The sequence below is a fragment of the Tupaia chinensis genome, unplaced genomic scaffold, assembly GCF_000334495.1.
Source record: "Tupaia chinensis unplaced genomic scaffold, TupChi_1.0 Scaffold000678_1, whole genome shotgun sequence".
Taxonomy (NCBI): domain Eukaryota; kingdom Metazoa; phylum Chordata; class Mammalia; order Scandentia; family Tupaiidae; genus Tupaia; species Tupaia belangeri.
Genome location: NW_006160202.1, coordinates 1,707,421 through 1,723,568, shown reverse-complemented (window position 1 = coordinate 1,723,568; position 16,148 = coordinate 1,707,421). Strand labels below are relative to the sequence as shown.

At 38.9% G+C, this 16,148-nt stretch overlaps 1 protein-coding gene across 2 annotated transcripts in view; it reads right to left on the bottom strand.

Annotated features, from left to right (window-relative positions):
- Positions 1–12,426: 12,426 nt before the first annotated feature.
- LOC102470357 (tripartite motif-containing protein 26) overlaps positions 12,427–16,148 on the bottom strand; it is a 24,320-nt gene continuing 20,598 nt past the window's right edge. For both annotated transcript variants that reach the window (XM_006160317.1, XM_006160318.1), the window contains exons 6-7: positions 13,724–13,756; positions 12,427–13,275 (exon numbers count right to left, since the gene is read on the bottom strand). In XM_006160317.1, the coding sequence (XP_006160379.1) occupies positions 12,584–13,275; positions 13,724–13,756 (725 nt within the window). In that variant the 3' untranslated portion in view covers positions 12,427–12,583. The remainder of the gene's footprint in view (positions 13,276–13,723; positions 13,757–16,148) is intronic.

Here is a 16,148-nt window from a genome sequence, read left to right as displayed (position 1 = left end):
ATATCAGCTGTACTTGCTATTGGAAGTATTTAGATTAAGATCTTTTGTGAATCAATAAAATGTGAAGGAAAAAAAAAGGGCATGGAAAGCAACTGTAGATACCAGAGACAGTGTGGGAGGAGGGTGGGAAATGGCAGAGGGGGAGAAGTATGGAATGAAGGGGGAAAAAATGTGTGTGTGTGTGTGTGTGTGTGTATATATATATACATATGTATATAAACAAGAAATGGAAAATTATTTGTTGATGGTAATATCTTTGAGCCAATATACAGTGTATTCTCGATGAAAAATCTCATTTTGTATACTGTAATGATGTACGGTGAATGAATGAAAATAAATACATTTAAAATTAAAAGAAAAAAAGTGGGAGGGAACCTTGCCAGGCAAGATTGGCCTGTAAGTCAGTAGACTAAGAGGAAAAGCTGCTTTCAGTGTAGGAGGGTGCCATCCAATCAGCTAGGAATGTGAGAAGCACAAGCAGAGGAATTGAAGTCTTTCCTCTCTCTCTCTGCAAATGCCTGCCATGTTGTAATGCCAGTCTCATGCCTTTAGACTTTCCAGTCACCAGCATCATGAGCCAAATAAATCTTTATTAATTATAAATCACCCTATCTCAGGACCAGCAGTTGGCATAATGGCGATGTCGCTGGACTCCCATGTAGTCAACCACGGCTGGAGTCCTGACTCTCTGAGTCAAGTCCTGGGCCCAGAGTCTTGAAAATCATGCCATACATGTGTGCCCTAAATCCTGAGAAAAGAATGGAGAAGGGTTGCAGCATGACCATCTGCCCTGGGGAATGATTTCTCGCTCTCTGTCTCTCTGTGTCTTTCTGGCAAGTGCACATGCCCTATAGCCAAAAAATAAATAAATAAAAATAAAAATAAATCACCCAATCTCATCTATTTCTATTGAGCAACACAATCATGGATTGATATAGTAAGCTCTCTATATCCCAACTAGAAACTGGAAGTCAATTTTTTTGTTTTTTGTTTGTTTGTTTGTTTTTTACTATAGGGTATGCAAACTCACTTGAGAGAGGCAGAGAGAGAGAGCTAAAGAAGAGAGGGAAAGCGAGAAATCACCCCCAGGGGGAATTGCCATGCCACAATCCCTTCTCCTCTATTCTCTCAAGATTTTGCTTTTCAAGCTGCTGGATCTGGGACTCAGACTTGCAGTCAGCCAAGTTATATCCAGCCACTTTAACCTCCGCACCACCTGCTAGCCCTACCATACTTTTCATTTAAACTATCACCTATTCTTTTCTATGTATCCCATCGATTCTTTGTACTTTTATTCCTCTCTCTCCGCTTTCTTTTCTTTCTTCTGTGGACATGTTTTATATTCTTATTTGTTCAGTTTATATTACAATATGTATGTCTGACTTAAACTGTATTTCTTTCAGTTTATATTATAATATATACTTAATATATCAGAACTTAATCTTCTAAAAATGGAAAACTTTTCACCATAACTTCATTTATGCCTCTATTGCCTTTTGTGCTATTGTCATATGTTGTACTTCTATATATTTTATAAACCCCAAATGATTTTATTACTGTTAAACATTCAATATTATATTTATCATAGTAATACCTGGTAACAGGTTCCTGAATATTCACTCAACTTTACTTCATCTCTGTAACAAGGTACAATGGCTGCCTTATCAACAAGGCAGGCCCTGCCAAACACGTAGTCTCAGATGGAAGAGAAATACCCATGTCTTCACACTGCTTTCAAGATTTTTTTTTGGATTTTTTTTTTATTAAGGAGATTTTATGGGACCAGCAGTTAGCATAATGGCTATGTTGCTGGACTCCCATGTAGTCGATTGTGGTTCAAGTCCCAGACCCGGTGGCTTAAACTCACATCAGGCACATGTGCGTGCGTGCCTAAGATCCCAAGAGAATGGAGAAGGGATTGCGGCATGGCCATGCACCATGGGGGGTGATTTCTTGCTTTCTGTCTCTCTGTCTCTGTCTTTCTGGCAACCACATGTGCCCTATAGCAAAAACCTCTCAAAACACAAAAAAGATTTTATTAAAAAGGTTTAGTATGATATAGGTTTTTACAAGTGCTATTCTGGCCACACACAAAGATGTTATAAGAGAAGAAAGCAGAAGGTGGGGAACCATCAAGAAGCCACCCCACTTGTTTAGGCAAGAGGCCATGGGAGTCTGAACCAGGGCAAAGGCAGGAAATGAGAAGACATTAAGAATGGACAGACTGTCAGGGCTAGAGGAAAAGGAAGAGTAAATGAAGACTGCAAGGTTTCTCACCTGGGTGACTGACATAGCTTTTATTAAAGAGATAGTTATTTGAACATACAGAGAAAACGGCACATAAACAAAACAATTGTTCAGTTGCTTCTCCTGAGTCATATAATCCTAGATTATCATGGTGGATGAAAGCAGCCCCCAAACACTCACCATCTGCTGCATCAATTTTGCTCATCTGTGTCCTAATTCTGAAGCAGCTTCAGGACGTCTCTTATTCTTAGAAAAGTCAGCTTTATACTGAGTTAAAAATCTGCTTTCCTATCATTTCCATCCTTTCATCTCAGTTTAGCTTCTGGAAATAGACTGAATATGAATTGTCTTCTCCAAGGCTGGTTTTTTTTTTTTTTCACCCGTCACTCAGCTAACAAGAATACCACCTTTGTTTTTTTTTTTTTTTCACTTGTCCATGAATAGCATGAAGTACTTCATTGAATACTTCACTGAAATAAAATACAGTATGTTTACCTCTCTATTACTTCACTGAAATAAAATACAGTATGTTTACCTATTTTCATCTTAAACCTGACCCCCTAAAAATGTGGAGAGGATCTAGTTATATCAATAGTCAAAAACCGGACTCCAACAACTGTCTACTTTTGTATAGGTACTCAAGGACTCTGCCTAATAACCTGTCCTGAAATTTTCCCCAAGATCACCATGTTGACTAAATTCAGTTGTAATAGAACTATAGTGGAATAACTCCTCTGGGAATCCCATAGAGCTGCCATCACTCTTAGGAAAAGCATCTGCTACATTTATGTTCTTGATCACACCAAGTCAGATCTACTATCAAGCAAACCTTCACATTTTCTGATCCTTATGACTTGCTCTTTCTATGGCTAGTTGTTTTCTTTTCCCCCCTGGGGGGTGATTTATCGCTTTCTATCTCTCTGTCTCTCTCTCTGTCTTTCTGGCGAGCGCACACGCCCTATATCAAAAACCTCTCAATAATAAAAAAAAAAAAAGTAGATACGTGAACCTATCAGCAGCTCAAGACAAGACAAAACTCCTTAAATCCAGAAAACAAAGCTTAGAAGAAAATCAGTAATGTTTTAGTCAAGTCACAAGATTCTGTTTCACCAGTTCAGTCTCGTGTACTTTTATCTTCTGTTGTGATCCGATCTTCCTGATTAAATTCTGAAATATAATATTCAACTCTAGGTTTGTCCCTATGATTAAGTTGGCTCTTTTCATAGCTGTTTTTGAACTCTTATTTCTGTGTGTCTGTATTTAGTTCTCCTGGTATAGCACTCCCTTGAGAACTTCTTGGAGATCTGGTCTGGTGTTGATAAATTCTTTCAGGTTTTATCTGAGAATGTTCTTGTCTTCTCTTCCCATTTGAAAGATAATCTTGCCAGGCACAGTATTCTTGGTTGAAATTGCATTTCCTTTAACACTTTGAATATATTTTCCCATTCTTTCCTTGCTTACATTGCTTCCAATGAGAGGTCTACTATTAGCCTGATCAGATATCCTTTGTAGGTAACTTGCTATTCCTCTTTTGCCAATCTTAGTATCTTGTCTTTGTCTGTGGTTTTGGTCAATCTGGCTGTAATGTGTCTTGGAGATCTTCTTGGGTGATTCTATTTGGGGTCTTTTGTATTTCTTGGGACTGGATCTTTGAATGCCTCTCTAGGTTTGGAAAGTTTTCTTCCAGAATTTCAAGGAATAGAGTACCAATGCCCTTGTGAGTCTCTTCATCTTCTGAGATACCAATTAAATTATCCAGATATTTGGACATTTGATGGTATCTAGTATTTTTCGTATATTATTCTCTTTTGGGGGGCAATTTTCTCAGTCCTCATGGTGGCTTTTTCTAAGCCAGTGATTCTATCTTCTTCATCTGAGATTCAATTTTCTGTGTGATCTGCTTTTTAATACTTTCAAGGGAGGTTCTGATGTCCTGTATTACGGCCTTCTTCTTTAACAGTTCCATCTGATTCTTTATGGTGTATATTTCTTCTTTCTGATCTTGCAAGAATTTCCTCACCACCTGGAACTCATCAGCTCCCTTCTCCTACCTCTTCTGCAGTTCATAGTCTCTCTTCTCTTCCATCTCTGTTAGCTTTGTAACTATAAATATTCTAAATTCTTTGACATTTCCATGAATTCCATTGTACTGTCTGAGGATGAAGAGGAGTTATTCTTTTCCCTTGGAGCAGAAATATTTTCTTGCTTTCTCATATTTCTTGTGACCCTGTGGTGATTTCTGGTCATCTAATGGATTGTGCATTTCTTCCTAAATCTTGAAGTTCAATCTGGGCATTCAAAGGTGTGCAGGAGGAGGTATCTGCAATCTCTCTTTTGTTCCGATTTTTACTCTTAGTGCATCAGATTCAGTGGGAATTGAGGAATATTCTGACCCTAATCATATTCATATGTTTGGATACTGTTCATTTTGACCTGTCTAGACTTCTACTCACTGCATGAAGACTGAGCAGCCAAGGAATAAAGTTAAAGGAAAAAAGAAAAGAATTAGAGAAGAGGAAAAAAGAAAAGGGAGAAGAGAAGAAGAAAGAAGAAAGAAAAAAAGACAATGAAACAAAAATTTTATGTTTAATTTTAAAAAACAAAAAATGAAAGCCATGTCATGCACAACCTGCCATGGGAAAGCAATATTTCACAGTTCAAGTTCAGTAGCCATCTCAGGATGGGCTTGGGCTTGGGTTTGTGACTTTCCTAAATGGAGGAGGAAAGGCACAAATTAGTACAATAAAGGAGGAGCTTGAGAACCCAGAGAATACTTTACCTTAAAAAAAATTTTTTTAATTAAAAGACACAGGGAGAGACAGAGAGAGACAGAAAGATGGAGAGGATACAGAGGTAGCCCTACCCACTAGAAATGAAACTGGAGGAAGAAGTCTCAGTAGAAGATCTTCAGTTTTAGTCCCTGAAAGCAAATATTTCACAGCTCAAGTTCAGTAGCCATCTCAGGATGGGCCTGGATTTATGCATTTCCCACTAGAAATTAATCTGGAAGGAGAAGTCTCAGTCCCTGAAAGCAGTATTTCACTGCTCAAATTCAGTAGACATCTCAGGCTGCCCTTATCTGGTTTTGAAATTAAGATGATGGAAGCTTCATAGAATGAATTTAGGAGGATTCTTTCCTTTTAGTTTTTAGAAATAGTCTAAGAATTGGGGTTAGTTCTTTAAAAGTTTTGTAGGATTCAGAAGTAAAGCCATTGGGACCTGGTCTCTTCCTTGTTGGGAGACTATTGCTGATTTAATCTCATTGCTTGTTATAGATACATTCAGACTTTCTATTTCTTCTTGGTTCAATCTTGGTAAGTTATTCATAACCAGAAATTTGTCTGTCTCATCTAGGTTTTTATGTTTATTAGCATATAATCACTCAAAGTGTTCTCTGATAATATTTTGTATTTCTGTTATGTCTGCTGTGATAATGCCTGCTTCCTTACTGATTTGTTTTTTTTCCCCTCTGTTCTTCTTGATTAACTTAGCTGTGTGTCAATCTTATTTTTTATCTTCTCAAAGAAACAGCTTTTCATTTAGTTTATTGTTTATAGTTCTTATATTCTTTATTACATTTATTTCTGCTCGAATCTTTATTATTTTATTTCTACAAGAATTTGTGGGTGGGGGGAAGTTTTTGCTTTTCCTGTTCCCTGAGTTGTATCATTATGTTGTTTATTTGCTTTTTTCTTGTGATCGCTAATTGCTATGAACTTCCCTCCTGTGACTGCTTTTGCTGTGTCCCATAGGTTATAAACACTTGTTTGTTCATTATTATTGGTTTCAATGAACCTTTAGATTTTAATTTCTCCTGTATTTATAAAGTCATTCAGGAGTAGGTTGATAAGTTTCCATGTGTTTGTAAATTTTCGAGGCTCTTTCTGTAGTTTGTTTCAAGATTAATTCTAACGAGATCAGCAATTAGTGTAATGGCAATGTCACTGAACTCCCATGTAGCTGACCGTGGTTCGAGTCCTGGACGCAGTGGCTTAAACTCACGCCAGGCACATGTGTGTGTGTACCCAAGATCCTAAGAAGAGAATGGAGGAGAAGGGATTGCAGTGTGGCCATCCCCCCGGAGAAGAGTTCTTGCTTTCTCTCTCTCTCTCTTTCTGGTGAGCGTACATGCCCTATAGCAAAAACCTCTCCAAAGGGAAAAAAAAAATGATTGATTCTATCATGATTGGAAAAGATGCTGGATATTGTTTCTATACATTTGAATTTGTAAAGACTTGTTCTGTGCCCTATCATGTGGCCAGTCTTCAAAAATGTTCCATGTGGGGCTGAGAAAAATGTGTATTTTGTGGCAGTTTGGTGAATTAGTCTGTGTATGTCTGTCAAGTCCATTTCATGTATGGCATTATTTATATCTTGTATCTGTTTTTGTTTTTTTTGTTTTGTTTTTTTTTTAGAGAGGTTTTTGCTATAGGGCATGTGCGCTCGCCAGACAGACAGAGACAGAGAGACAGAAAGCGAGAAATCACTCCCCCCCCACCACGGGGGATGGCCACATCGCAATCCCTTCTCCCCTGTTCTCCTCTCTGGATCTTGTGCACGCACGCACTGCGCCCCACTCTGAGTATTAAGCCAATGGGTCCGGGACGCGAACCACAGTCGACTACATGGGAGTACAGCAACATAGCCATTACGCTGATAGTCCCGTATGTTTATTTTTTGTCCAAATGATCTGTCTAGAGGAGACAGCTGGTGTTGAGACTCCCTTCAGTTCTTGTGTTGCAGTCTCTCTCTCCCTTGAAATCTGTTTCTTTCTGATGTATCTAGATGCTCCAGAGTTGGGCACATAGATATTTATAAGTATTGTATCCTCTTGGTGAATAAGCCCTTTTAGTACTCTACCATGACCTTCTTTGTCTCTTCATCTTAGTCTATTTGTCAGGGGCCAGTGAGTGGCATGGTAGTTAAGGCACTGGACACTCCCACATGGCCATCAATGTTGTTTAAGTCCCAGATCTGGTGACTTGCTTTGTCACTTCCCTCTTTGTGTCTCTCCCTGGTCAAATTAAAATAAATGAATGAATAAATAAAATTAAATAAATTCCTTTTTTTAATGTCTATTTTGTTTGAGCAATTAAAAATCAGTATCACCACTCCAGCCTTTTATTTGGTTTCCGTTTCCATTTCCATGGAATATCTTTGACCAGCCCTTCACTTTCATTCTATGTATGTCCTTGTCAGTGAGGTGTATTTCATGTAAGCAGCATACAGATGGCTTGTTTTTTATATCCAACCAGCCAGTCTTTACTAGAATTTAATCCATTAACATTTATTATTGATAGTTGTGGACTTATCCCTGTCATCTTGTTAGCCATTTTCTCAGGTTTTTGTCCTCTTATTTCTCTCTCTTTAGTTATCCTGATACCATTCTCCCCTCAGTGCTTCCTGCAGAGTTGGTCTACTATTGATGAATTCTTTGTTTTTTTTTTTTAATATGAGAATACTTTTATATGTTCTCCCCTCATTTTCTCATGTTTGAGAACTGTGCTGGTTTTGTTCATCTGATGCAGTATGTACTTTTTCCTATTGGAGTAGATTCTGTAGTACTGAAAAAGGAAACTTTACCCTTAGTTCCCAGGTCCATTCCTATTGGAGGGCTCTGTCTCCCAAATCAGAGCAAGGTAACTTCAGGTACATGGCTTCCCTACAAACATTCAGTCAGTTCTTGACAAGGTAATAGCAAGCTAAGGAGATATAACTTAGTGAAGAGACTCAAGCTGTGCAATGTGCAGCGTGCAGTTCCAAAGTTACTTCCAGAGCCCAAGGATGGATTCACAAGAGGAGGCTTGCCAAGACCAAACTCAAGTCTTCTGGTGGGAGGGACAAGCCCAGACCACCAGAGCCTGGGCAACAGAGTGGCAAAAGTTCCAAAGTTACTCCCAGGTCTTGAGGGTGGACTCACAAGAGGAAGCCTGCAGAGACCAGGATTGAGTCTCTTGGTGGGCAGGGTGAGCCCAGCTCTTGCTAGAGCACTGGGCAATAAAGCAGCGAAAGTTCCAGTGTTACTCCCAGGCCCCAAGGGTGGACTCTGCAATGTGTACTTTGAAAGGCCATATTGTATGCTATAAAGATATACAATGGTTAAATGTAAATAAAAATTAAAAAATAAAAATCAAGAAATCAAGTAATTTTCAAATATTTGTAATTTATTTCAAATGTTCTCAAATTTTAAGTTTAATGCAGTATATTCCAAAGAATAATATGCCATTGTATACTCATTTAAATATTCATATTCAAGTATATTTTTTAACCTGTATCAAAGGAAGTTTTTTCCTATTCCTGGTTTGTAATATGTATTTTTCTTATACTTGAGGTTATATAGAATCTTATCAAATGTTTTTTCTGTATCTATTAAACTGCTAGTTTTCTCCTTACATCTTAAGTAGTGAATTATATTAATTAATATTCAAGTGTTAAGTCTTAGAGTAATAGGTGCTAGGTAGTTTATCCTTAAGTATATTGCAAAATTCAGTGTGCCAGTATTTTTCTTAGAAACTTGTTCATGAGGAAATTTTCCAATTGCTTTCCTCTTATAGAATGCTTGATGAGTGTTGTTTCTAAGGTTATGCTAACTTCCTCTTATAGAATGCTTGATGAGTGTTGTTACTAAGGTTATGCTAACCTCTGGGACCAGCAGATGGCACAAAAGTTATGTCGCTGGACTCCTACATGACCAACCACAGTTTGAAAACTAGTTGCTTGAAAATCACCCTGGGTGCATGGGCATGCTTGCCCAGGATCCCAGGAGGAGAGTGGAGGTGAAGGGAATGTGGTGTGGTCATCTCCCATGGGGGGTTATTTCTCACTTCCCCTCTGTATCTGTCTGTCTCTCTCTGGCAAGAGCACATGCCTTAAGGCAAAAACCTCTTTAAAAAATTTTTTTAAAGTTATGCTAACCTCTTAAAATGAGCTACAGAACACTAATTTTTCTAGTTCTTCGAAGAATTTGTGGAAGACTGAAATTGTTTCTTCCATAATTGTTTTGTGAACCTTTCTCAAGAAATCCTCTGGATACAGGCACTTAACATGGAGAGGGTAGGTCATGGTTTGTTTTCCCAAAAAATTTATGTGTTGAGAATCAGTTGTGAAAGTATTAGGAGGAAAAGTAATGCCTTCATAGGGTTGAAAGGAAGGGCCTTTGGGAATGATAAAGTGATTAGATGGGGTCCTTATGATTCACTCTTGATGAGTCTATAAGGAGAAGAAATAGGACTAGAACAGACACACACAAACACAGAGTGGTGGACATAGCTGCTTTGTTCTTGTCCTCATGATGTGACTGGGACTCTGAAAGGCCCTCTTTCTCCCAGAAATCCTCTGGATACAGGCACTTAACATGGAGAGGGTAGGTCATGGTTTGTTTTCCCAAAAAATTTATGTGTTGAGAATCAGTTGTGAAAGTATTAGGAGGAAAAGTAATGCCTTCACGGGGTTGAAAGGAAGGGCCTTTGGGAATGATAAAGTGATTAGATGGGTCCTTATGATTCACTCTTGATGAGTCTATAAGGAGAGGACTAGAACAGACACACACATGAAACACAGAGTGGTGGACACAGCTGCTTTGTTCTTGTCCTCATGATGTGACTGGGACTCTGAAAGGCCCTCTTTCTCCCCTAGCGGCCTTTAATCTCTGAACCATAGGCTGAATAAACTTCTACTATTTTTTATTGCCAGAGTGCGCACTCATCAGGATTCAAACTGTAGCCAACCATGTGGAATCTGGCTTCCAATGCATAGTAAGTACTAAACCACAGGGCTGAGCCAATAAATCTATTTTAACAAAACACCCAGTTGCAGCTATTTTCTGTTATTAGAAACAGAATGAACTAGAACATTGTGGAAGTAGAGTTTTTACTTTTCTCTTTTTATAGCTAAAAAATAGAGAAGTAAAAATAGCACATTGGGCAGAAACCTGAGAACTATATCTCATTGCCCAGTTTTCCTGAAAGGTGAGCAATGGTCTGACGTTAAGGTTCTACATAAATTTATAGTGACTAGACATTTAGCTGATGTCCAAGTATGCAAAAGAACAAAACTGGTAGACAGGACACAGGAGCTTTGGAAATGTGTATATGTATGAACTTTATGCATGGGCCCAGATTGTAGAGAGATGTATATCCCGAGAAAATGTCAACAAAATACCCCAAACTGACAAGTAAGCTAAAAAATCAGATGGCTGAGGTATCTTATGTAGTTGTCAGTTGCTACAGTTTGAATGTTCTCCCCAAATTTGTTAAATTTGTGAGCCACTGTAAAGGTATTAAAGAGGATGAAAACATAATCCAACTATAGGATTTAGAGGTAGAACCTTTGAGAAGTGATTAGGGTTGAATACAGTTATCAGAGTGGGGATAAAGAGGATGAAAACATAATCCAACTATAGGGTTTAGAGGTGAAACCTTTGAGAAGTGATTATGCTTGAATACAGTTATCAGAGTGGGGGGGCCTCATATGAATACTGATGGGTCTATAAAAAGCAATAAGGCCAGAGCACAGGCACATGGACACAGACATTCTCTGCTTTGCTCAAGCTCCTGCCCTTCATGTTATATACCTGTTTAAACACACAAACACACACACACACACACACCTTCACCAGATATGGCTCCTGGACCTTGGACCTCCAAAGCCATGAAGTAAATAAACCTGTACTCTCTTAATCTACCAAGACTCAGGTATTTCTGTTATTAGCAACATAATGAATAAAAAAATAAGTCATCCTCTTTCCCGGCTATCCCCATTTTTGATCAATGGATTTATATTAATCTTTAACTTTACAAAAGATTCTGAAGAGTTTCGCTACTGTCTTGCTAAATTTTGACCCTGTTTTTTGTTACTATTCACTTATATTTTGATTCACATTTATTTCTAACCAAAACCACTGGATCATCTATATCCTTAACCTATGAAACCTGTTCTCTTGGGTCCTGTAGGTCTCTTAAACTGGTAAACATGGACTAATATAATAGGGATAATTATTTTAGTAACAGTAAGTAATTATTGAGGTAACAGAATATATAATTAAAATTCTTAGATATCTATTATATAAAGACCTGGTTAAGTGCTTTATGCTGCTATACTGAGTACTCAAGTTTATGGCAGTCTACTTCTAATTACTTGTATTGACAGCTCTAACCATGGGCTATAGAAATCTTTTATTGTTTGGTAATATTTTTCAACAAAACATTCCTATACAGCAACTAGCAGAAAGATTTCTCCATGTCTCTTAAAACCAAGCTCTCCTCGGGTTCTTTGTGGCAACACAGTAGCAGCATCAGAATTTATAGGCAAGTAGACATAGGTATCCTTCCCTCTTTACACTCTACATACTTCGATACTGTTCAAAAAATTTCTCTTCTGCTAAAATTAGCCAGATGTGTTTTCTGCTGCTTATAGCTAAGACTACTAATTAAATCTTAAAAGTCAGTATCTGTTTTTACTATCTCAAAACTAACTGACATTAAATCTTAATTCAGGGCTAAATTATCTCCAAAAACAAATGCATGTGGAATCTTACATGGTTTCCTCCCTTTTCTTATCGAAAAAGTTCCAAGTATATAATAGAAATAAATTCTACTAATACATAGTCTCAGAATATCTAAACATGAAATGATTGATCAGGTAGGAACTGCATCAAACTATTTACTGTTTTCCTAGATGGTTAGGAGGATGATAAGAGCGGGACCAGCAGACAGCATAATGGCTGTCACTGGACTCCCATGTAGCCGACCAAGGTCTGAGTCCCAGACTGGTGACTTAAACTTACGCCAGGTGCATGTGCGTGTGTGCCCAAAATCCCGAGAGGAGAATGGGGCTGTCAGAAAAGTCATGACATAAATTTTCTGGTTTTCTATGCAACCCAATACATTTACCCATTGCTATGGTTCGACAGTAACCTCCCCCCACCCAAAAAAAAAAAAAAAAGGATGGCAAGAGAGCCAGCAGGTGATGTGGTGATGTGGAGGTTAAGAGAGCTGGTTTCCACATAGCCAACTTCGCCCCTCAAGTCCTGGACCGAGCAGCTTAGAAGTCACACTGTGTGTGTGTGTGTGTGTGTGTGTGTGTGTGTGTGTGTGTGTGTATACCCAAAATCTTGAGTGAGGAATAGAAGAGAAAGGATTGTGGCATGGTCATCCCCCAACAGGGAAGGAGAGTGGTTTCTCACTTTCCCTATCTCAAGTAGGCACATCACCCTGTAGCAAACAAATAAAAAAGAAGGATGGCAGGAGAAATTATATGACAAAGACTCTTTAAGAAATAACTGATAGAAATAAAGGATAAATGAAGAAACCTAGGACTGTGGCCATGAGGTAGCTTCTCAAGGTCTCAGTGTAAGTCTGGATCTCATACAATTAAGCCATAGAAAAGGAAAAATTCTCCCAGTGAAGGGAGATGAGAATTCATAGATAAACTCTTGAGTTCTAGCATTTACAAAGGTTACCTTTCCTCCGTCATAATCCAAAGCAACTCCTATCTGCCTTGGACAGTAGGACAGGATCTGGAAAGGCTCAGAGCTACTACATATATAGACAACAGCTGAGGACAGCTGCAGAGTCCAGAATCCCTCCTCGGGGGTAAAATTGAGAAACCCTCTTCTCACTACTGACTCTCTTGCTACTCCTACCAGGCAGAATTTGGGCCACAGTCCATTTTCCTGAGAACATTCCTCCTCAAACTCTTCATTCTCATTTCTATATCTAAGAGAACTATACCCATCAGTGATGCCTAAGAACCCACCAAGACAGCTACTGGCAAACACACTTCTGGTGCCACCCCTGCATCTCACTGTTTCTTCTTCCTCCTCTGTTCTCCACCAGATCCTATCCACTTTCACTTCCCAGTACACTTTGCCCCAGGTGAAGCCCTTACTGCCCAACACGCCAGGCTCAGGATCAAATCGCTGGCCACGCTGGTGTTTGTTCATCCACAAGCCAGTGAACAGCATACTCTTCCCATTCGGTGACACTGAGAGGTAGCCATTGGCTGTCTGGGAATTCAAGATGATCCTCACTGCAGGGATAAGAGGATAAAAGTTATCAAAGGAGATTTTTTTTCCATACATTTGGGGCTCTTCTGACAATGGTCAGAAACTCCTTTGGGAACCAGAACAGAGACTGTCTTAGACCTTGTGTTCATTTTACTATTCATTCCCCTATCTAGAAAATGTAAACAGTGCAGGGAGAACTTCAAGGGTACTGGCCATCTCAATGAAACATATGAGGAGAAAAAAGAGAAGGACTGCAATCATTACAGCTGGGGAATACTTTCCTCAAAGGCTCACGATTTTGAAATCTGAACTTCAGGATAAAGAATTTAGATTGATTAGTTACCACCAAGACATTTTTATTTAAAGAACTGAACCATATGAAAGGTGTTTCACAGGGAAGCTGTAGTTTGGAATGGGAGAGTTTACTGTCTGAGGCAAACATCTTGTACGCTATCCCCTTCAGATACTCACTTGTCTTATACTCCAGATCCCTCATCAACTTTCCTAGAGTGAATGAAGAAAAAGAAAGTGAGCGATCCTGACACCACATCTTTCTAGGTCAAATCCTCTTTCTGCTGGCTAATACAACTTTAAAATATTATAGGGCACAACAAAATCTCAAGTGAAATAGAGAAATCAATGCAGGATATACCCAAAGTTTCTCCATCTAAAGAGGCTCATTTGAGTATCCACACAAACATCTGCTGAACACACCTGGTGTGTGTTCTAATATACCTGGTGGGTGCCTCTTTAAAGAGTACCTTGGGGATATATTTTCAGTTCCTTATCTAAATCTTAAACTCTTAATCTTTTTTTTTTAAAGAATTATTTTAGGGACCAGCGGTGGCATGGTGGCTAAGGCACTGGACACTCCCACATGGCCAACCACAGTTCAAGTCCTGGATCTGGTGGCTTGCTTTCTCACTTTCGCCCTCTCTCTTTCTCTTCATGGTCAAATTAAAATAAATGAATAAATAAATTAAATAAATAATTCGTTTTAAAAAATAATTATTTTGTGTTTAATTTTATCTATTTATTTATTTATTTATTTATAATTTGACCAGGGAGGGACAGTGTGAGAGAGAGAGAAAAAGTGAGAAAGCAAGCCACCAGGTCCACGACTTGAGCCGCAGTTGGCTGTATGGGAGTCTAGCACCCTTAACTACTACGCCACATGCCTGCCCCTTAAACTCCTAATCCCAAATCGTACTATTTTTCTCCATTCTGAAGGTTCATCTCTTTTCCAATATTATTTTTAAATGAGAATTTTTTTCTTTATTCATGATAGAGAGCATATGTACACACCTGAAAGAGAAAGAAAGGAGCACCTTTCTGGGGTCTGGCCACACCATTATCCCCTTCCTCCATTCCTCCAGCCTATCAGCTCTTGAGAACTCACATACATGCCCAGTGTGTTCCAAGCTGACCAGATCAGGAATCTGGGCCATGGCTGCCACGTGGGACCTGGCTTCTACTGAGTAGCACATTACTTCTATGCCATGGAGCCAACCCCTATAGCTATTTTTTTTAATTATTTTATTTATTTTTTTTCCTTAATTTCACCAGTGTGGGACAGAGAGAAAGTGAGAAAGCAACCCGCCAGGTCTGAGACTCAAACCGTGGTCGGCCATGTGGGAGTCCAGCACCCTTGACCACCACACCACCTGCTGGTCCCTATTTTTTTTTCAATTACTTTATTTATCTTTTTTTTTTTTTCTTAAGCCCTATAGCTTTTTTTTTTCCTTTGGAGAGGTTTTTGCTATAGGGCATGTGCGCTTGCCAGATAGACAGAGAGAGAGAGACAGAGAGACAGAAAGCGAGAAATCACCCTTCGGGGGGATGGCCATGCCGCAATCCCTTCTCCTCCGTTCTCCTCTCGGGATCTTGGGCACGCACACATACGCATCCAGCATGAGTTTTAAGCCACTGGGTCCGGGACGCGAACTGCGGTCGACTATCTGGGAGTCTAGTGGCACAGCCATTAGGCTAACTGCTGGTCCCAAGCCCTATAGCTTTTAAATTTTAACTGTGGTAAAAAGAAAACACATAACATGACATTTATCATCTTGACTATTTTTAAGTGTACAGTTGGGTAGTGTTGAACACATTTACATTGTTGTGCAACCAATTTCCAGAACTTTTCCTTTCTGCAAAACTAAAACTCTATAATATACTCATTAAATAAAAATGCTTCACTTCTCCCTTCCTCCTACTCCTGGCAGCCACTATTGTAATTTGTTTCTGTGACTATAATCACACTTTAGACACCTCTTATAAATAGAGTCACACAGTATTTGCCTTTTGGTGACTGGTTTCTTTGACTTAGTATAATGTCCTTAGGTTAATCCATGCCACAGCAGGTACCAGAATTTCTGTCCTATTTCAGGCTGAATAATAGTCCATTCTGTGTATAGCATATTCTGTTTATCCACTCATCCACTGATAGACAGTTGGATTGCTTCCATCTCTTGGATATTGTGAGTATTGCTGCTGTGAACATGAGTGTGTAATACCTCTTTGAGATCCCACTCTCATGCTTTTTTTTTTTAAGATTTATTTAATTCAATTTGTTATTATTATTTTTTTTAATCTGACAAGAAAGAAACAGAGAGAGAGAAAGGGAAAGGGAGAAAGCAAGCCGCCAGGCCTGGAACTTGAACCGCAGTTGGCCATGTGGGAATCCAGCGCCTTTAACCACCATGCCATCTGCTGATTCTTTATGCTTCTAAATATATACCCCAATGTGGGATTGCTGGATCATATGGTAATCTATTTTGAAATTTTTTTAAAGAATTATTTTATTTAACTTTTTTTTTGAGAGGTTTTTGCTATAGGGTGCGTGCACTCGCCAGACAGACAAAGAGAGACATAGAGACAGAAAGCGAGAAATCACCCC